General features: G+C 43.5%; 1 protein-coding gene across 11 annotated transcripts in view; it reads left to right on the plus strand.

Moving 5' to 3' along the window:
- LOC106583030 (membrane-associated guanylate kinase, WW and PDZ domain-containing protein 1) overlaps nt 1-10443 on the plus strand; it is a 198412-nt gene extending 187969 nt beyond the window's left edge. For 7 of the 11 annotated variants that reach the window (XM_014166771.2, XM_014166772.2, XM_014166773.2 and 4 more), the window contains 6 exons: nt 634-837; nt 3935-4028; nt 4133-4226; nt 4776-4919; nt 5675-5813; nt 8652-10443. In XM_014166771.2, coding sequence (XP_014022246.1) covers nt 634-837; nt 3935-4028; nt 4133-4226; nt 4776-4919; nt 5675-5813; nt 8652-9784 — 1808 coding nt within the window. In that variant the 3' untranslated portion in view covers nt 9785-10443. Of the gene's footprint in view, nt 1-633; nt 838-3934; nt 4029-4132; nt 4227-4775; nt 4920-5674; nt 5814-7338; nt 7425-8651 lie in introns of all 11 variants that reach the window. The other 4 variants (XM_014166779.2, XM_014166780.2, XM_014166774.2 and 1 more) reach the window with 2 other exon arrangements.
- The last annotated feature ends 10848 nt before the right edge of the window (nt 10444-21291 follow it).

Consider the following 21291-nt stretch of genomic DNA (forward strand, 5'->3'; position numbering starts at 1 on the left):
TGTAATGATCGAGAGGCATTCTCTAGCAGGGTAGAAGCCTTTGTGCCGCTGAGGATTATGGGTAGGAGAGGACCTGAGGGTACTAGCGAAGAAGTTGTCTGTGTTGTCTGTACGTTTGTAATCTAGGCTGCAGCTGCAGGTGTCTGTCTTATCAGAGCTGAAGGTTGACATATTTTCCTGATTATTAGGTTTCAGCTGTACAAGGGATGTCAGGAGAGATTCACTAATGCAAATAGAAGAACGTGTCCTTTGGAGCAGCGCTAGTACATTCTGTTGACAGAGCGAGATGGTCAGTGACACCTTGAGTATTTAGTACGTGGTCCTAATTAATTTGAATGCAGTACATATAGAGTATGTAAAGGCATTCCCTCTCACTTGGCCAATGCTTTCCATTTCTCACGGGCAGATTTCCAGGCACAGTCTGTTGGCACTTGGCTTGGTGGCTTTGGTTAATTAACACTTAACCTTCTGTCTTCCTTTCTCTCTCTTCTCCTCTTCCTCCTCTGTCCCTTTTTCTTCTTCTTCTTCTTCTTCTTCTTCTTCTCTCTCTCTCTTTCTCTCTCTTTTCAAACAATACCCCCACCACCAACAATGTCACATCACAAACACTATGAATCACACAAACGCAAAAAGCTGGAAATGCATGTGTGGCCATGCCCCACAAAATAGGTCGTATTATTGAGGGGAGCCCTGCGGACCGCTGTGGGAAGCTGAAGGTGGGAGACCGTATCCTGGCCGTCAACGGCTGCTCCATCACCAACAAGTCCCACTCGGACATCGTCAACCTGATCAAGGAGGCTGGGAACACAGTCACGCTAAGAATCATTCCCGGAGACGGTAAGACAGAACCCTGTTCCTGGAGAGCCTGTATGTTTTCTTTTCAACCCTAATCTAGAACAACTAGTTGTACTAATTAGCTGGTTGGTTCTAAGTGGGGTTGGGGCGACAACCTACAGGAGGGTTACGGTAGCTCTCCAGGAACAGGGTTGGGCAGATCTAGACCTAAGACTGTAGATCTCAGCAGCTGGGATCAACCTGCGTCATAGGAATATTTGGCATTACATCAGTTATGTAAAACGTATTGCATTGGAATGTACAGTATACACCTTTTGCTAAAACAAAGCCTATCTCAGTACATCACCGTCACAGCGTTTTTACATTTCGAGTGCTCTAGTTAGTGTGATCACCCCCGCAATGTTGACAGAGCTGGATGGGAGGGAACTTTCTAGTGCAGTCGTGCATTTCACATTCTCCTGAAACATTCAAGAGTAATTCAGCTGTCAGAGGCTGTAACGGTGTGTGCGTTTGTGTGTGTGTCTTTCTTGGGGCTAAGAGCTCTTGTTACACTGCACTGACAGATCACCCTGGCATGCTGTTTGATTAAGTGAGAGAGATGCAGGGAGAACGCCAGTGTAAACACTAGTCTTTGTCAACCTGCATGTTGGAGAAATTGTCCATGTTGCTGCTGTTTGGTCTGTTTTTACGGATGAAAGCCTTTTTCTGAAGAGACAGATGATTATACTGAGCCACAATTGTTTTGAGAGAAAGGCTGGGAAGGGGGTGGGGGGGGAGGGAGGAAGGGAGGGAAAGCGCAATGGAAAGAGGAAAGTGGGAGAGAAGGAGTACGGGATGAGAGATGCAGAGATTGAGGGAGGAAAAGAGAGGGAGGGAGTGTGTGAGGAGGGAACCTCGTCTGCAGGCAGTTGACACCAAGGGTTGGAACCGAAATTATTTACCAATCGTTTCATTCTGAACCGAACCACAAATGTTGTTGTTCTGTTCTACCCACCAAAATAAAGTTCTGAACCAGTTCGACCCCAAAAAAGTACTGGTTTACATCGTTCCTTTTTTAACCCGTGAAATCAAGTTTTTTTTACACTGAGCTCATTAAATTACTTCACCAATCAGTGAATATAGAGCAGGCAAGCTAGTTGTTTACATGAGTAATGGACAGACAAGTGTAGCCTATGGCACAAGATGCGACTGCAATTTTACTGGTGGGGAGAGAGCGAGAGAGAGTTGAGGAGCAGGCTTGAATCGCTGGGCATCTTGTTATGACATCCATTATCTGTATTAGGCCCACAGAATTATACCTAGTAGGAGCAGCTTTTATGAAGGAACTTCGAATGTCCTTTGAGCTAGCTAACTAACAAGCTTGAGCTAGTAAGTGAACAGGATTGTGTGTGCAGAGCAGCATCAGAATTTAAAACACGTCTTACCTTTTTTGTAGTTAATAAATCCAATGTTAAACTTGATAACTAGGCGTATAGTATCCTAAACGAGCATTGAAAAAGTAATTCCATTCTTCTGTAGCTAATAAAAAAATATTTCCCTATCCTTTAACACTTCTTACATCAGAACAGTAGCTTCAGAGAGGGGAAGGGCAGGTAGCCTACACATGTGCATACACACTGGCAAAGATTTTCAGCTTGCAGGTTCTCTAATATGTTTCTGGGTGGCAGAGTGAAGGCGTTGTATAGGTGCATTGTTGTCTTTTTTTGTGGGACTAGAAAAAATGACAGGAACGTAAAATAACATTACTAACCGGTTTCAATGCTTTTAAAATAACGGTTCTGTTCCGGAACAGTGTTGATCACTTTCATTCTCGGTTCCGTTTCTGTTCCGTAATTCTTTTACAGTTTTTAGTTCTGTTCCTTGAAACGGTTCCAACCCCTGGTTGACACCGGCGTAGAGTGGAGGAGGGAGAAGGTCTATTTTAAGACATTGGGATTCATGGACAGAGACAGCACTCATCAAACACCGGGTCTCCCCAGCAATGTGACTACCCAGCTGGCTGGAATTAAACCCACTTGGCCCGACCTCAGCTCGGCCTCCACCTTGATTGGCTGGCCGGCACAATGTCTCCTGGGTCGTGGGCGGAATGGAGAGTTAGGCCAATGGGATCCAAGAGGACTAGTGTGGGAGTGATGGATATATGAAACTGGAGTTGAGCACAGCCGGTGGGGCTGGGATTAGTCAGTGCAGTGTAACAACTAGTTATTAGAAACAAATGAGGGGGTGTTTGGAGTAAGGAGAAGGTTGTACGGTTATTATGTGTTTATTTAAGGGTTACGGTCAAGCATAGGTCATTGATTACACAAATGATGCCATATGATGTGATTAGATGAAAGCCAGGAGTAAAGCACTTCCTCCGGTCCAGGCTTCCATATATCCCTGTTTGAATAAATTCTATGTAAAAAATGTAATGGCCCTGCTACTCTATAGCTATCGGGCGTCCGGCATTGCCATCAGCCAACCATCAGCCGTTGAGGAAATGCTTCCTTTGAAATCAATGAAAGCTGCTTCACTGCTCGGGTTGCGTCACTTCCAATGGCAGCGTCCATGCTCAAGAATCGGCGAGATTCAATTCTTGATGGCTGTCGCGCTCGTTCGTTCTATCTTGTGAATTGAAATAATGAGAAATAAAGTTAATTTTGGTTGCATATGGCCTCGACTATACACCACTGGTTATTTCACTAAGATTTATGAAGTCAAGAAGCTACTGCTCCTAGCAAGCTAGCTACATTAAATAGCTAGGTTCACAATGTAAACAAAAGCAACTTGTGTAATTAGAGGATCATTATGTACAACGACTAGCAGCAATTTAATGTGTACTTGTGAAAAACTGGACCAAAGCTATTGGACTTACGCATCATGAATGAATATGGTACTGTACAGTAGGGGAAAATAGAATGAAGATGCTCTCAAAACTACACGCTCTGTGTAGCAGGTAGAACGGCACATTTACACGACGCTGATGGCAAAGCAACGCAATGCTTATAGTGGAGCTGAAGTGTTAGAATGGCTTACGAAGGGTAGTGCAGCTGCTCTTGGTTCATTTTTCTCCCTTTCTATTTTGCATGGTTCAGTCTTCAGGCCCCTGACTCCCCTGCCCTCGTTCTCTCTCCTTCTCGCTCCCTCTCTCTCTCATCAGAGTCCTCCAATGCATCACTGCTGACCAACGCTGAGAAGATCGCCACTATAACAACTACTCACACAGCCCAACAACAGGCTACACCTGAGCCCAGGTGAGAGGGATTCTGGGATACATGTATGTAGGACCTAATTGCTTAACATGTATGCCTATTAGCAAAGATTTGTAACCAATATTTTGTCATCTTTCTCATTCCAGAAACAACACCAAACCAAAACAGGAGTCCTCTTTTGAGTTCAAATCTCCCCAGGCCCCTCCTCCCCCTGCCCCAACAACACAACCTCCAGCCCAGGTATGGATCTGTCCAGCTTTGCCAAGGCCCGCCTGTCCCCAACTCGCAGCCTGCTGGCCGACTGTATTTTAAAACACCAGGAAATCATGATTTTACCTTTCTTGCGGTCAATTTGCAGTCTACAAATGATTCGTAATTATGTTCCAGCCCCCCGACCATCCTCTCAAGTACAAAATCGTCCCATGGCTGAATCTAGTGGACGATCCCTGCCCTACAGCAATGTGTTCCCTCTAAGTGTTTGTCACACTAGGGAGATGCTTAATTCTGATATCATATTGATTAGTTCCTGAACAGAGCAGGGAGGGAGGGTGTTGAGTCTGTGTCCTTGGCAGTGCCCTTGTAGTGTCTGTGGCTCTGTGTGCCCTCTCTGCCTGCCTCAAACCGCCCCATAGTCCAATCCATCTATTATTCATTTCACCCACCACCACTCTCGAACTCCGATCAAATAGGTGTGACTTTCCTTAAGGTGGCATTCGTCCCCACACTGAAATATGAGCCATCCACAGACAGCCGCACAAGTCTAGCCACCGCTGAATGTTTTTTCCTCAGGATGCTGGCTTCTACTCGGTGGACCTGGAGAGGGAGAACAAAGGTTTTGGGTTCAGCCTGAGAGGAGGTCATGAGTACAACATGGACCTGTATGTGCTGAGACTAGCCGAGGACGGCGCAGCTGTACGCAATGGCAAGATGAAGGTATGTATGACCCCCATAGAAATCTAAGGTTGATCATATTAATTCCACTCATGTAATGCTGAACACCTAATACAAAATGAAAACACAAGTTTACCATTCCCCTGAGTCCTACAGAGTCAATGAATGGGTTAATTGATTTTCCTTTATTATTTGTGAGTATGTGATATATGTAAATAACATTGAATGTTAGCGAGGGCATCTGTGTGTCACTGTTCTGAGCAGGGCTTGTTAGATGAGGTATTAATAGGCCCAGGTTCTGTGAGGCGGAGAGAGGTGTCAGTAGGAGACCCATTTCTGTACAAGTGGAATTCCCCCGACGGAGAGAACACTGACAGAAAACTTGAGGCACAGAGGGAAGGAAAGAGAATTAGAACAGCATTCTCCCTCTTTCTGTCTCTGCCTGCAGGAGGCAAACCTACAGTTCTTTGACACAATTTATTTTCCTTTTGTACCATTGTGGATTTATAGAAAGTATGCCTTCACAGCAGTCAGAGTAGTTGTTCTTTACGTTTTAACTATAATCTAACCTTTCTCCCTCTGGCACTTCTTATGTTCCCCACTGTTGCCTTTTTCATCCTTTTTGTTCCCTCCTGCCTTTTTCCTCCCCTGTTCACCCCCTCTGCCCTTCTCTCCTCCTCCTCTTGTCCCTTTCCTCCCTGTCCTTAACACTCTGTCCCCATCTTTGTCTCACCCCACTACCTTCCACTCTTCTCCTCTCCCTCCTCCAATGTCTCCCTCTCTCCTTTCTCTTTCAGGTGGGAGATGAGATCCTGGAGATAAACGGTGAGAGTACCAAGGGCATGAAGCACGCCCGTGCCATCGAACTGATTAAAAACGGCGGCCGCCACGCCCGCCTAGTCCTCAAGCGGGGCGACGGCTCGGTGCCTGAATATGGTGGGTCAATCTACGAAAACATTCCCTTTTCCCCCGTCTTCACCCCCTGAGCGCACACACACACTCCCCGTGGGGGAGGGGCGGGTTGGGTATACGAGAGGACGCCTGTCTCCTCTCCTGTCCTGCTATGTCCTGTGCTGTGCTTTGGGCCTTCCACTGACATCCACTGTCCACTGGGTGTGTCTGGTTTTGCTCCCTTCGGGTCTGGGTCAACTGCTGTCACCTTTTAACCTTTTGCTGTGTGTCACTGAGCGGGGCGCGGCTTGTGGAGCAGGGCTTTCTGGGACGCCCCAAGGATGATAGTGGTCTATGTAACCCCTTGGAAAAAGAGGGTCACATGGAAAGAAAGAAAAACAATGAAAGAACTGTGAGGAGAGAAAAGAAATCTAAAAAGATGAGTGTTTCTACATGTGGATATATACAGTATGTTTATTGAGTCCTTGCTGAATTATATTTTTAGTGTAAAAAAATAACTTGATCTATTGTATCCCGTGTTAAACTGGGAAATGCTCTCTGGTTGGATTCCATCTCCAACCTTTAATATGACGTAATGAACATATTTCTGGTATTTATTGAAGGTGAATGTAAGCTACTGAGTTTAGCACTTCAGTCGAGACTGTCTTGAAATGAGAGCATTCTAATACTTTCTACCATTTCAATGGGAAATTCACAATACTTTGACATATTCACAAATCCATGGATTTATTCTCACCTACTGTGTAACTGTCATTGGAAAACTGTGATTCTGGAGACTCCGCTCATTCCTAACAATTCAACTCAATTCAGCTCCACTACAGACATTTTTGTAACTAAAAAAAGAAACATTTTTACAAGTATTTTTGTTCATGTACAGAGCCATGAATCAACCCACATATTCATCTCGAAAGTATATTGCTGCATGAAGTTGTCGAAGTTGAAATCCAAATGTTTATTTAATTTTTTGTCAATTTTCCATAATATTTATGGTATATTTCATTTTAATTGTATTGATCTGTTAATTGATAGTCACAATTCATCTTATTGCATTTTTGATTTTCGAAAATATTGTCCTTTTATTCATATATTTTGTTGCGCCGAGAATATGCTATGTCTTTCCTGCACCAATAAGACATCTCTGTGAGGTTGTATATTATAAACATTTTTTTGTACTTTTAGTTTCCACTCTTTGACATTTATTTTCTGTTGGCAATGTAAACGGCTTCATACTGTGTTGTGTGTGCATCTCGCTGTCACTATGGGGTTGGTGTCACTTCTGTGTGTGTGTGTGTGTGTGTGTGTGTGTGGTGTGTGTGGTGTGCTCGGTTCCAGGACTTTTCACTCAAGGATGGGGTTATTTCCTGGACTGTCTCTTTCTCTGAATGATTAAATGTTCAAATAAACACCTTTTCCATTGAAAAATAAACACAGACAATAATTCTTATTTCTTCTGCCTATTGTTTTAGTAATCTAAACCCTTTGCCTCTTTCTCTTTTTCTCTTTTTTATCTACCTTTCCTTTTGTTTCGCTGGGCTCTTCCTTCCTTCAGAGATGGTTGCTCCCCATCTCACCGCATGTATGAGATCCTCTAATGACAAGCTGGGAGATCCTAGTTCCTACCAAAATCAGACCATGGTTTGTAGCTGTCCTCTCCATCTCTCTCCTCCGATCTCTCTCTCTCCGGTCTCTCTCTTTCTCTCTCTCTCTCGCTGTGTGCTGTGGCCTCAACTCACCCGTACTGTGCCTCTGCTCTCCATGCATAAGAATCCATTCACCCAGAATGCATTGCCAATACCGCCGCCGCTGTTGTCATGCTGACCAGTAGGAATGGATTCATACATCCCACCTTTCGCATTCAACCTCTGGGCATGGCGTGTTCACTGCTGACATGGCGTCCCCAACGCATCCGTTTGATTCATGTCACGTTGGTTTGGTGGTTGTGGGATATTGGTAAAGTTTTTGTCTTTCCTAGACATTTTCTCAACCAATCAGTCAATCAATCCATCCTCTATCGCTGTTCCTCTCTTCTCTTCAAGCTATTTACTATTTAGCTGTCTAGTTAGTATCTGTGGTTAGTCCGTTAACGAACATAGCATTGGAGATAAAACTAGATCCAAGTAGAGTTACTAAGACTTTTAGAAGCTGTCTTGTGACACATTGATTACCATCCATGTGGTTTATTCAAAGATCGGGTGAGGTGGTTAGAGTCCGCTAAGAACCAATAGCACTGCAGTCATGTAATGACGATCAATAGTCTCTTATCTCCTTGATTAGTCCCTAAAACCATTCCGTACACCACCTTTATCCATGGTGCTGAGCCAACTACCTGCATTCTTTATGGAGTACAATCTGTGAAACTAATTTACAACCACAATGTTGTTCCGAAACCAATCACGCTCATACATTATTTACATCATTACTCAATTCAAAAACTCATCTTGGTTTTGTTAGTTGCATTAAATATTGATCTCACATCGAAGGCATTGCCTGAGCATGAACGAGTGATGTCAAGCTATCTCAATCAGCATCAACACCATGCAGCACGCAGCATTTTAACCAACCGTTGGTCCCCTTCAGCTCCTTTAAGCCGAACTGTTCCACCAGTCCTCGTACAGTACGTTGCTGCTTTTGGCTCATACATAGTAATACTAATAACTCACCATCAGTTGTGGCTGTGCATCCAAATGGAGAATTGATATAGCCGTGTTTGTTTGCTGACATTAACATTAGAATTGGCAGTATTACAAATAATGTCTGCAGCCTGGTTATTGGTCACAATAGCTGATCTAGTCTAGTCAGGGAGTCTGTGAGAGCAATGTGTTTCATCCAGCAACCTGTGTTGTATGTCATGTTCTATTCCAGACCCCAGCATCGACGGTGCCGGCCCAGCCGCAGGGGTACAAAACGCTTCGGAAGTGAGCACCCTGCCCTACAACAATGCACCATCGGACACTAACGCACGAGTCCCTCACAAACCATCACAGAGCAAGGACAAGAAGGGCCACCACCATTCCAAACACCGATCCCCGGAAAAGAAGAGCAAGAGCCAGGGAGGGGCGTCTGGGGAGACAAGGGCATCCAAGCAGTCCAAGAAAAAAGTTGACAAGACCCAGAGGTCTGGCGGGGATAGCCACGGCACTCGTCACCGAGGACACCGCTCCCCGGATAAGGGCCGTAGCCGGGCCCGCAGCGCAGAGAACACCCTAGACAGTAGACACAGCCAAGGGCACCACAACACCAACCGCTCTCCCTACAGGTCCACTCACCGCAATCGGTCCCCCTATGGCCACCGGTCCCCCTACCGCTCCCCCCACCGCTCACACCACCACTCCCCCACCCGCTACCGCCATACCCAATCCTCAGACCCCTACCGGCAGCCCTCCCTAGACAGGCAAAGACGCAGAGAGCCAGAGAGGCCCAACGGGGAGATGGCACCAGTGCTGAGGAAGCCTCCTGGCCCTGTGCCCAGCCCCTTCCTGGATGAGAGCCTCCTACAGCAGCCCCCAGCCCTGGACCGGCTCAACAGGGAGGCCACGCTACTGAGGGAGTCCAGTGAGGAGCACCTGTTTGGGGAGGACAGCCTTCTGCTGAGGGCCTCCAACCTGGAGCGTGACTACAGAGGAGACAGCCTGTTATCTGCTGCTGCCCGTGGCCAGAGAGGGGAGATCCTTCCCAGGGTCCAGACCCCTGAGTCAGACAGCGCCTACAAGAGGTACAGCTCACTGCTGAGGGGCCGCTCACCTGAGAGGGTGGAGAGAGAGCCGCGCTACGCCCCCAGGGATGAGTCCCCAGACCCCCACCATAGAGCCCGTAGCCTGGGCCGAGACATTTCACCTGTCAGAAGCTTCAGAGAACCAGAGGAGGAGGAAGCGGCAGCACCCAGACTGAAGGAGTACTACAGCACACTTAAGTCTAATGCCAGCCGTGCTTCCAAAGCTCTCCCGGAGCCCAAGCGGAAGGCCCATAAAGATGGCACCAAAGACCTGAACATCTGATGGGTCATCTGCTGTAACACAACCAGCCTCCCCTCCAACCTCCCCACAGCAACAAAGTTCCCCCTCACCACTCAGCTCTACTCTTCACACAGCAGAACACACCTGGACCTTGGATGAACCAAATGTATTGATTATATGACATTCCTGCTTTCCTACTAGACAGTGATTCCAAAACCTATCAACCTTTTCTGTTTGTTGGATTTTTTGGGGGGTCGTTAGTTGGTTAAGCATTGTATATTTATCAGAATTTTGCAGAAAATGTAAAACCGAAAAAAACAATGATGTGCCTAACAGTTATGTTAATGAGTGTATTTTTCTTTTGTTTTTGTTTGATATGAGACGAGTGTTTTCTCAGCCAAAAGTGGTATGTACTTTTCCACTGAGCCCAAGGAGGCAGGCATTACACAGCCCCAGTGACTAGTGCCACTGACACAGATGCTGTGCATGTCTTTACGGTTTCAATGTCTTCTCTTTTCTTTCTCTCCCCCAGTGCCACTGTTTTTAGACATTTGACCAGACTATAGCACAAGCCTGCATTTGTTTGTATATTTTTGGACAGTGTGCAGTATGTGTACATTCAGAGGTGATCATTTTAAACAAATGAAGGGGAGAATAAAGTTAAACTATGATGTTAACATTAAAATAATATATCAAACATATCATCTTCTGTTTTGGTATAATTGTATTACAATGAATCAGTGGAAATGTGGAACATTTTAGATGTGAGTCTTGCATCTTATTACTACTTCATGACATTACCAGTATGTAATGTTGCCAATATCCCAAGAGATAACAAAATGGTAGATTAATAATATAATACTTCAAAACAAAGTAAAGTGTTAATTTGGATCTGTCTGTTTTATAAACCAATGTGGTTCTTTGCTGTCTGTTCTTAAAATGAGAGAGGAAGAAAGCTGTGTCCTCAGATGTCGAGACGATGACAGGAGCCAGTGGATGGGGACACCAAGGTCATGTTCTCTTACTCCCAGACCACAGACAGAAAGTGATGCAGACAGAGGCCACTCAGAGGTTTTCCTTTAATGAACCTATCAGCTGTCAGCTTCTGGCCGGGCAGGTTGACGATGGAATTATGTTAGATATAACTTATTGAAAACTTGTTCATGGCCTGGTGCATAAAGTTGTCTCATAATGAAAATGTCTATTTTGAAGATGTGCTTAGATAAGCCTTAGAATATTGTCTGAATTGCAAATCATTTCAGTCAATTATCCTTTTACTTTTTAATAACTAGGCTTAATCTGGGTCTGTTTAACTACATGGCAAGATACATTTTAGGAACATGCCAGTTTCTTATAAGATTTCTTTCAACTTTATTTTTAATCACCTGTAAAAAAAATATTGTCACTTTGATGCTTAAAAAGCATATCTACGTACCATGACAGTATTCAATCAGATAATTGCACCCACACAGCCTCTGTCATTAATCACTATTAATACAATATTTTTTGCCAATTTATGTGCATATTTGGATATTTAGAGTTCATATAATATTCACAACATTGTTTAAATTTAAGGACATTCAATTGCCTGCTTAGCCTGAAGGCATTTAGAGATTTGGTTACGGAAATATTATGATAATGAGTGTGTAATGAATTTGTGATGAAACAATCACATTTTCCAGAGGCCTCCAGCTAGTCCTGTAAACTTGTTTAATGAGGGACACATTCCCACAGGTGGGCTCCATATAGAATGTCCAACTGTTGAAGTTGAGTTGTGGAATGTCTCTGTGCGGACAACAGTATTCTCTAATATTAATGATGTCATCAGTGTGTGAAGTTCCTGGGGCTTCTGAAGGTCTCCTCTCATTAGTAAATAACGCAGGGCTTTACTGCATGTGAACACCACGGATCAATGTTTAAAGATTCAATTCATGTTTTTGTCAAGCCAAATATTTCTCCCAGCTATATATTAAAATGATTTGTAATGTCAGGTAGCACATTGAGGTCAATGTGAGTTTTTTTTTGCTGAAATGAATAGAGACACAAGGATGCCTACAGCACATGAGCAATTCTTCCAATAAACAGTCAAGGAGCAATTCGTCCCATAGCAGAAAGGAAGAGGCAAAGCTAGAGGGTTTACTTTGCCATAAATCTGTACAAAAATTGAGATAAAAATGGAAATAAAATCTTGATAAATAAGGCCTGTCAAATCAAACTGTATTTGTCACATGCGCCGAATACAAGTGTAGACCTTACCGTGAAATGCGTACTTATAAGCCCTAAGCCAACCGTGCAGTTGGAGAAGAGTTAAGAAAATATTTAGCAAATAAACTAAGGTAAAAAAAAAAAAGTAACACAATAAAATAACAAGAACGAGGCTACAGTTGAAGTTGGAAGTTTACTTACACGTAGGTTGGAGTCGTTAAAACTCGTTTTTCAGCCACTCCACCAATTTCTTGATAACAAACTATAGTTTTGGCAAGTCGGTTAGGAAATCTACTTTGTGCATGACGCAAGTAATTTTTCCAACAATTGTTTACAGACAGATTATTTAACTTATAATTCACTTCATCACAATTCCAGTGGGTCAGAAGTTTACATACACCAAGTTGACTGTGCCTTTAAACAACTTGGAAAATTCCAGAAAAGGATGTCATGGTTTTAGAAGCTTCTGATAGGCTAACTGACATCATTTGAGTCAATTGGAGGTGTACCTGTGGATGTATTTCAAGGCCTACCTTCAAACACAGTACCTCTTTGCTTGACATCATGGGAAAAGCAAAAGAAATCAGTCAAGTCCTCAGAAAAAAAATTGTAGACCTCCACAAGTCTGGTTCATTCATGGAAGCAATTTCCAAACGCCTGAAGGTACCACATTCATCTGTACAAACAATAGTACGCAAGTATAAACACCATGGCACCACACAGCCGTCATACTGCTCAGGAAGGATACGCGTTCTATCTCCTAGAGATGAACGCACTTTGGTACGAAAAGTGCAAATCAATCCCAGAATAAAGGCTAAGGACCTTGTGAAGATGCTGGAGGAAACAGGTACAAAAGTATCTATAGCCACAGTAAAATGAGTCCTATATCGTCATAACCTGAAAGACTGCTCAACAAGGAAGAAGCTACTGCTCCAAAACCGGCATAAAAAAAGCCAGACTACGGTTTGCAACTGCACATGGGGACAAAGATCGTACTTTTTGGAGAAATGTCCTCTGGTCTGATGAAACAAAAATAGAACTGTTTGGCCATAATGACCATTGTTATGTTTGGAGGTAAAAGGGGAGGCTTGCAAGCCGAAGAACACCATCCCAACCGTGAAGCACGGGGGTGGCAGCATCATGTTGTGGGGGTGCTGTGCTGCAGGAGGGACTGGTGCACAAAACAAAATAGATGGCATCATGAGGCAGGAAAATTACGTGGATATATGGAAGTAACATTTCAAGACATCAGCCAGAATCTTGGTCGCAAATGGGTCTTCCAAATGGACAATGACCCCAAGCATGCTTCCAAAGTTGTGGCAAAATGGCTTAAGGACAACAAAGTCAAGGTATTGGAGTGGCCATCACAAAGCCCTGACCTTAATCCTATAGAAAATTGGTGGGCAGAACTGAAAAAGTGTGTGCGAGCAAGGAGGCCTACAAACCTAACTCAGTTAGACCAGCTCTGTCAGGAGGAATGGGCCAAAATTCACCCAACTTATAGTGGGAAGCTTGTGGAAGGCTACCCAAAAAGTTAAACAATTTAAAGACAATGCTCCCAAATACTAATTGGGTGTATGTAAACTTATGACCCACTGGGAATGTGATGAAAGAAATAAAAGCTGAAATAAATAATTCTCTCTACTATTATTCTGACATTTCACATTCTCAAAATAAAGTTGTGATCCTAACTGACCTAAGACAGGGAATTTTTACTAGGATTAAATGTCAGGAATTGTGAAAAACTGAGTTTAAATGTATTTGGCTAAGGTGTATGTAAACTTCCGACTTCAACTGTGTATACAGGGGGTACCGGTATCGAGTCAATGTGCGGGGGTACAGGATAGTCACTATGCATGAATGAATATGGAAATAAAATCTAAATCGATTTCATTCTACATACAGGTTTTAATGCAGTTCTGTTTCCGAATTTATCATTTTCTGTGTTAGTGTAATTTTCTTGCAATTAACAGAATGTCTAATATTTCTCCCAGCTATATATTACAATGATTCGTAATGTCAGGTAGCACATTGAGGTCAATGTGAGTTTTTTAGCCAGCTGAAATGAATAGAGACACAAGGATGCCTACAGCACATGAGCAATTCTTCCAATAAACAGTGAAGGAGCAATTCTTCCCATAGCAGAAAGGAAGAGGCAAAGCTAGAGGGTTTACTTTGCCATAAATCTGTCCACTTAAAGCATGTGATGAGTTTTTGTATGGGGGGCAATGAGAGAGTTGAATTTAGTCGAGATAAAAATGAATTGCTATTTTGATACGTGACGCTTTGATATAAAATAACTTTTGTAATGCTTAGGATGTTGCTAGTGTACTGATATAAATGTGATGCACATGACATCACAGCAACTTTGAGAAAAGAGTTGTCCCTGTTGAGATTTGAGAGTCTATGCATAGCTTCTCACTCTTTCGGTTGACATTAACATCCCTCATCGAATATTCAAAATAGTGTTCAAATAACGGGATGTATCCACCAATCCAAAGAAGGGAATAGGTGGGAGCTTGCAAGCCCGCCATTCTGCTCTGTGGACAACGAATCCCATTGTTAGTGTGGACACACAAGCATCTTGTCATTGTATCCAGTATCTATGTTCATATGGTGAAGGAGCATTTCTTCCCATAGCCAGTGAAGGGGAATCAGGACCTAAATAATGGATCCAATCCAGTCTCCAGCGCCAAAACACTCTTCCCTCTCTCTCTCTCCCTGAGCCTACATCAAATATAGAATCAGAGCAATGAATGGTGACAATTCATCATGGATGAGGAAGAGGAGGTAATGAAATCTGTAATAACGACACCGCAGCAGCAGCAGCCCAGAATCAGATTCAGGGCTCCAGTTCAGGGGCTCGGTGACCTTACCGCCTCTCTCTCTATCCTGTCGCCATGGAAACACGGATGGTTCCGTCCTGTCAACCTGACTGGAGCAAAGATGACAGCCATGTTCTGTTTGAGGCAGACATGCAGGCATTTTTTGGACAAAATAATTCAGTAGATTTTTGGCCAAACGTAGGCCTGTGGGTGTGTGGGTTTATATTTAGTTTTGTTTTGATTTGATTTGACTGTGTGTGTGTGTGTGTGTGTGTGTGTGTGTGTGTGTGTGTGTGTGTGTGTGTGTGTGTGTGTGTGTGTGTGTGTGTGTGTGTGTGTGTTTATTTTCATGCCAATTGTCGTTTGTAACATGTTACACCGGTAAGTCTGCAGGCAAGAGGAAATGTAAAAGGGATAGACAAATTGTTGCCTTGTCAGGTTAATGCCTTGAATACCTGTACATTACTGTCCTGTCATCGTCTAAATTCTTCTTCAGATCTGATACCTTTGCACTTGACCCCAAAAAAACGATCTGGGTCAGATGGTTTAGACCCTTTCTTCAAGGTTGCTACCCCTACCATTGCCAAGCCTATGTCCAACCTTTTTAACCTGTCTCTCCTTTCTGGGGAGGTTCCCATTGCTTGGAAGGCAGCCACGGTTGGTCCTCTATTTAAAGGGGGAGATCAAGCTGATCCTAGCTGTTATAGGCCTATTTCTATTTTGTCCTGTTTATCAAAAGTGTTGGAAAAAAAGGGGAAATAATCAACTGACTATGTTTCTTGATGTCTATAGTATTCTCTTGGGTATGCAATCGGGTTTCCGCTCAGGTTATGGATGTGTAACTGCAACGTTAACGGTCCTCAATGATGTCACCATTGCTCTTGATTCTAAGCAATTTTGTGCTGTTATTTTTATTGACTTGGCCAAAGCTTTTGATACAGTAGACCATTCCATTCTTGTGGGCCGGCTAAGGAGTATTGGTGTCTCTGAGGGGTCTTTGGGCTGGTTTGCTAACTACCTCTCTCAAAGAGTGCAGTGTATAATGTCAGAAAATCTGCTGTCTCAGCCACTGCCTGTCACCAAGGGAGTACCACAAGGTTCAATCCTAGGCCCCACGCTCTTCTCAGTTTACATCAACAACATAGCTCATGCAGTAGGAAACTCTCTCATCCATTTATATGCAGATGATACAGTCTTATACTCAGCTGGCACCACCCCGGATTTTGTGTTAAATGCTCTACAACAAAACTTTCTTAGTGTCCAACAAGCTTTCTCTACCCTTACCTTTGTTTTGAAGGTGTTCAGAACAAGGTTCATGTGGTTTGGTAAGAAGAATGCCCCTCCTCCCACAGGTGTTTTTACTACCTCTGAGGGTTTAGAGCTTGAGGTAGTCACCTCATACAAGTACTTGGGAGTATGGCTAGACGGTGCACTGTCCTTCTCTCAGCACATATCAAAGCTGCAGGCTAAAGTTAAATCTAGACTTTGTTTCCTCTATTGTAATCGCTCATCTTTCACCTCAGCTGCCAAACTAACCCTGATTCAGATGACCATCCTACCCATGCTAGAATACAGAGATTAAAACCTGTTGGGGCTAGGGGGCAGTATTTTCACGGCCGGATGAAAAACGTACCCAATTTGAACAGGTTACTACTCTGGCCCAGAAACTAGAATATGCATATTATTAGTAGATTTGGATAGAAAACAAAATGAAGTTTCTAAAATTGTTTGAATGATGTCTGTAAGTATAACAGAACTCATATGACAGGCAAAAACCTATGAAAAATTCAAGCAGGAAATGAAAATCTTGTGGCTGTACTATTTTCAAGTCATTGCCAATGGAACACACAGTGACAAAGGATTCATTGTGCACTTCCTGAGGCTTCCACTAGATGTCAACAGTCTTTAGAAAGTTGTTTGAGGCGTCTATGATGAACAGAGACCGAATGAGAAGGTGGGGAATTTGGTCACCCAGGGAATGACATCACTTCATTGGCGCGCGTTCATGCGAGATGGGACCTTGTGTTCCAAAATGTTTTTCAAGACACAGGAAAGGTCCGGTTGAAATATTACTGAAGTTTCACGTTAAAATGGCCTTAAAGATTGATGCTGTACAACGTTTGACATGTTTGAACGAACGTAAATAGATTTTTTTTTTTTTACTTTTCGTCGTGACATTTTCCTTGCGCGTCCTACATTTTGAGTAGCCTACTGAACGCGCTAACAACATGGAGTTATTTGGACATAAATTATGAACTTTATCGAACAAAACAACATTTGTTGTCGACCTGGGATTCCTGGAAGTGCCTTCCGATGAAGATTATTAAAGGTAAGTGAATATTTCTAATGTTATTTATGCATTTAGATGAATCCAAAATGGTGGCTATCTGTATTGCCTAGTGTATTTTTCTGAGCGCAGTACTCAGATTATTGCAAAGTGTGCTTTCCCAGTAAAGTTATTTTGAAATCTGTCAATGCGGTTGCATTCAGGAGATGTTAATCTATAATTCTTTGAATAACAGTTTAATATTTTATCAACGTTTATAATGAGTATTTTTGTAAATTCACCGGCAGTTTGGGGGAGATACATTTTCTGAACGTCACGCGCTGATGTAAAATGCTGTTTTTGGATATAAATATGAACTCGATAGAACAAAAAATGCATGTATTGTCTAACATAATGTCCTAGGAGTGTCATCTGATGAAGATTGTCAAAGGTTAGTGCATAATATTAGCTGGTTTTCTGCTTTTGGTGACACCTGTCCTTGCATTGAAAATGTCTGTGTGTAATTTTTTGTCTATGTACTCTCCTAACATAATCTAAATTTATGCTTTCGCCGTAAAGCCTCTTTGAAATCGGACAATGTGGTTGGATTAAGGAGATGTTTATCTTTCAAATGGTGTAAAATAGTTGATTGTTTGAGAAATTGAAATTATTAGATTTTTGCTGTTTTGAATTTCGCGCCATGCTAGCTTGTCAAGCAAGCCCGTCAGTGGGATTCTATCCCCAAGAGGGTTTTTTTCACATCCATTAAGTAGAGACTAAAATAACCTTAAACTTTTTTTAGCTTTCAAGATGTTTTTTTATTAATTTCATTTTTAAATAATTTCATGTCTGGATTTCAATGCTTTGCGCTGCTTTTGCCCTGTCTCACACCGACTTTTGACATTCTGCTATGTATTACACTTAAAGTGAAATCGGGTGCATATTTAATGCACCATTTAAAAAAAAGAGTAAAATAAATGGAAACTATATACATATTAGATGTGAGTAAGCCATTGGTTACTTTTTTTACACAAACTACAGTACAAACTATATGAAACCTACAAAATAATAGCAAGAACTCCCTCTGCAGTTTAGAAAATGCTGTCATAATGCTGTGCTGATAAACATTTACAATACATGTTTAACTTTTGCTAAGTATCGTGTCAATACCCCCACGACAAGCAAATTTCATGATAATAACGTTTTTCAAAACGTTGTGTACTTGGTTACCATGGATATGAATAGTGACAGTGGAGCACATTGATGTCATGGAGGGACATTCAAATTTTTATGCCGGGAAATTATATCAAAATAAAGGTAAATATGACTTGAGTAGTACGTCATTACCAAATAGGCTATAATTTCATCAAATTATGTTAGATTTGTGAAATTATGTTTTAATTGTGTGTATTTAGGAAACATTGTAAGCTCAACTGGAGTTAGCATGCTAGAATCCCTGCTATTTATGACCAAATACTGTAAAAATGTAATTCACACCACACGTCATTACCACCACAGGACAGAATGGGGTGGAATGACAAAATGTATTAGTTGATCAATTTTTACTTACCTTAAGACCTGAAAAGACACAAATGACATATATGATCATAGTTAAGTTGAAACTGAACACTTATTTGCTAAGTAAGACCATTACGTTTTGAATTATGTTAGGATGATTGAGTGATTTTGATGTCCATTTATGTGACTTACTATGATTATTAATGACTTCAATTATTATTTATTTATTCTATAAGATGTAAGTATTCAGACCCCTTGGTTTTTTCCAAATTTTGTTAAGTTATAGCATTATTCTTTAACGGATTGAATGTTTTTTTCCCCCTCATCAATCTACACACAATACCCCATAATGACAAAGCAAAAACAGGTTTATAGAACATTTTGCAAATGTATTACAAATAAAAAATGGAAATATCCCATTTCCATAAGTATTCAGACGCTTTACTCAGTATTTTGTTGAAGGACCTTTGGCAGTGACTACATCCTCGAGTCTTCTTGGGTATGACGTTACAAGCTTGGCACACCTGTATTGGGGGAGTTTCTCCCATTCTTCTCTGCAAATCCTCTCAAGCTCTGTCAGGTTGAATGGGAACCATCGCTGCACAGCTATCTTCAGGTGTTCGATCAGGTTCAAGTCAAGGCTCTGGCTGGGCCACTCAAGGACCTTCAGAGACTTGTCCCGAAGCCACACGTGCGTTGTCTTGGCTGTGTGCTTAGGGTTGTTGTCCTTTTGGAAGGTGAACCTTTGCCCAAGTCTGAGGATCTGAGTGTTCTGGAGCGGGTTTTCATCAAGGATCTCTCTGTACTTTGCTCCGTTCATCTTTCCCTCGATCCTGACTAGTCTCCCAGTCCCTGCCTCTGAAAAATATCCCCAGAGCATGACGCTGCCACCACCATGCTTCACTGTAGGGATGGTGCCAGGTTTCACTTGGCATTCAGGTCAGAGAATCTTGTTTCTCATGGTCTGAGAGTCCTTTATGTGCCTTTCGGCAAACTACAAGTGGGCTGTAATGTGCCTTTTACTGAGGAGTGGCTTCCGTCTGGCCACTCTACCTTAAAAATTATGCAGGCCTGTCACGTCCTGACCATAGTAAGTTATTTTCTATGGTAGAGTAGGTCAGGGCGTGACAGGGGGTGTTTGTCTATGTTTTGTATTTCTATGTTGGTTTTGTTTGGTATGATCTCCAATTAGAGGCAGCCGGTTGTCGTTGTCTCTAATTGGAGGTCAAATTTAAGTTGATGTTTGACCGAGAGGCAAGGCTGAGCAGCAGCCCCCCCAAAAAATTAGGGGGGGGCATACGGGGAGTTTGGCGATATCAGGGGGGAGACCGTTCAGAGCTTCCGGCGACAGTTCCCCGTCCAGAGCTTCCTGCGACAGTTCCCTGTCCAGAGCTTCCGGCGACAGTTCCCCGTCCAGAGCTTCCGACGACAGTTCCCCGTCCAGAGCTTCCGGCGACAGTTCCCCGTCCAGAGCTTCCTGCGACAGTTCCCAGTCCAGAGCTTCCGGCGACGTTTTTCAGTCCGGAACCTACTGAGACGGCCTACAGTCCGGAACCTACTGAGACGGCCTACAGTCCGGAACCTACTGAGACGGCCTACAGTCCGGAACCTACTGAGACGGCCTACAGTCCGGAACCTACTGAGACGGCCTACAGTCCGGAACCTACTGAGACGGTCTACAGTCCGGAACCTACTGAGACGGTCTACAGTCCGGAACCTACTGAGACGGCCTACAGTCCGGAACCTATTGAGACGGCCCGCAGTCCGAGCCTTCGGCGGCGGCCCGCAGCCCGGAGCTTTCGGCGGCGGCCCGCAGCCCGGAGCCTTCGGCGGCGGCCCGCAGCCCGGAGCCTACGGCGGCGGCCCGCAGCCCGGAGCCTACGGCGGCGGCCCGCAGCCCGGAGCCTTCGGCGGCGGCCCGCAGCCCGAGCCTTCGGCGGCGGCCCGCAGCCCGGAACCTCCGGCGGCGGTCTGCAGCACGGAGCTTCCGGTAATGATTTACAGTCCGATTCCTCTGATAATGATCCACAGGCCGGTGTTACAGAAGCGGAGGGATCTGCGGGCGGAACGGGGTTATGCCCTGAGCCGGAGCCACCTCCGTTGCTGGAGGATCGGAGGGAGAGGAAGGTTCTGGGTGTAACATTAGAGCCGCCATAGACTTTTGTCACCCACCCTACCCTCCCTTTGGTTTTTGTTGTTGGGGGGGTTGTTGTTTGGGGGGGTTTGTTGTTGTTTTATGTAGGTGCGGTCAGAGACCGCACCTTTGGGGGGGTACTGTCATGTCCTGACCATAGTAAGTTGTTATTTTCTATGGTAGAGTAGGTCAGGGCGTGACGGGGTGTTTGTCTATGTTTTGTATTTCTATGTTCAGTTTCTAGTTTTGTATTTCTATGTTGGTTTTGTTTTTTATGATCTCCAATTAGAGGCAGCCGGTTGTCGTTGTCTCTAATTGGAGGTCATATTTAAGTTGATGTTTGTCCCACCTGTTTTTGTGGGTGATTAATTTTTGAGTAGTGTGTTTTCTCTCTGCATCACGGTTTGTTGTTTTTGTGTATTCAAGTATTTAGTGTATAGCATTTAGTTTCACGGTAAATAAAATATGTGGAACTACGAACACGCTGCATTTTGGTCCGATCCTTTGAACAACCGTGACAAGGCCACTGTGTTCTTGAGGACCTTCAAAGCTGCAGACATTTCTTGGTGCCCTTCAATGGATTTGTGCCTCAACCCAATCC

This window comes from Salmo salar, chromosome ssa22, assembly GCF_905237065.1.
Source record: "Salmo salar chromosome ssa22, Ssal_v3.1, whole genome shotgun sequence".
Lineage (NCBI taxonomy): Eukaryota > Metazoa > Chordata > Actinopteri > Salmoniformes > Salmonidae > Salmo > Salmo salar.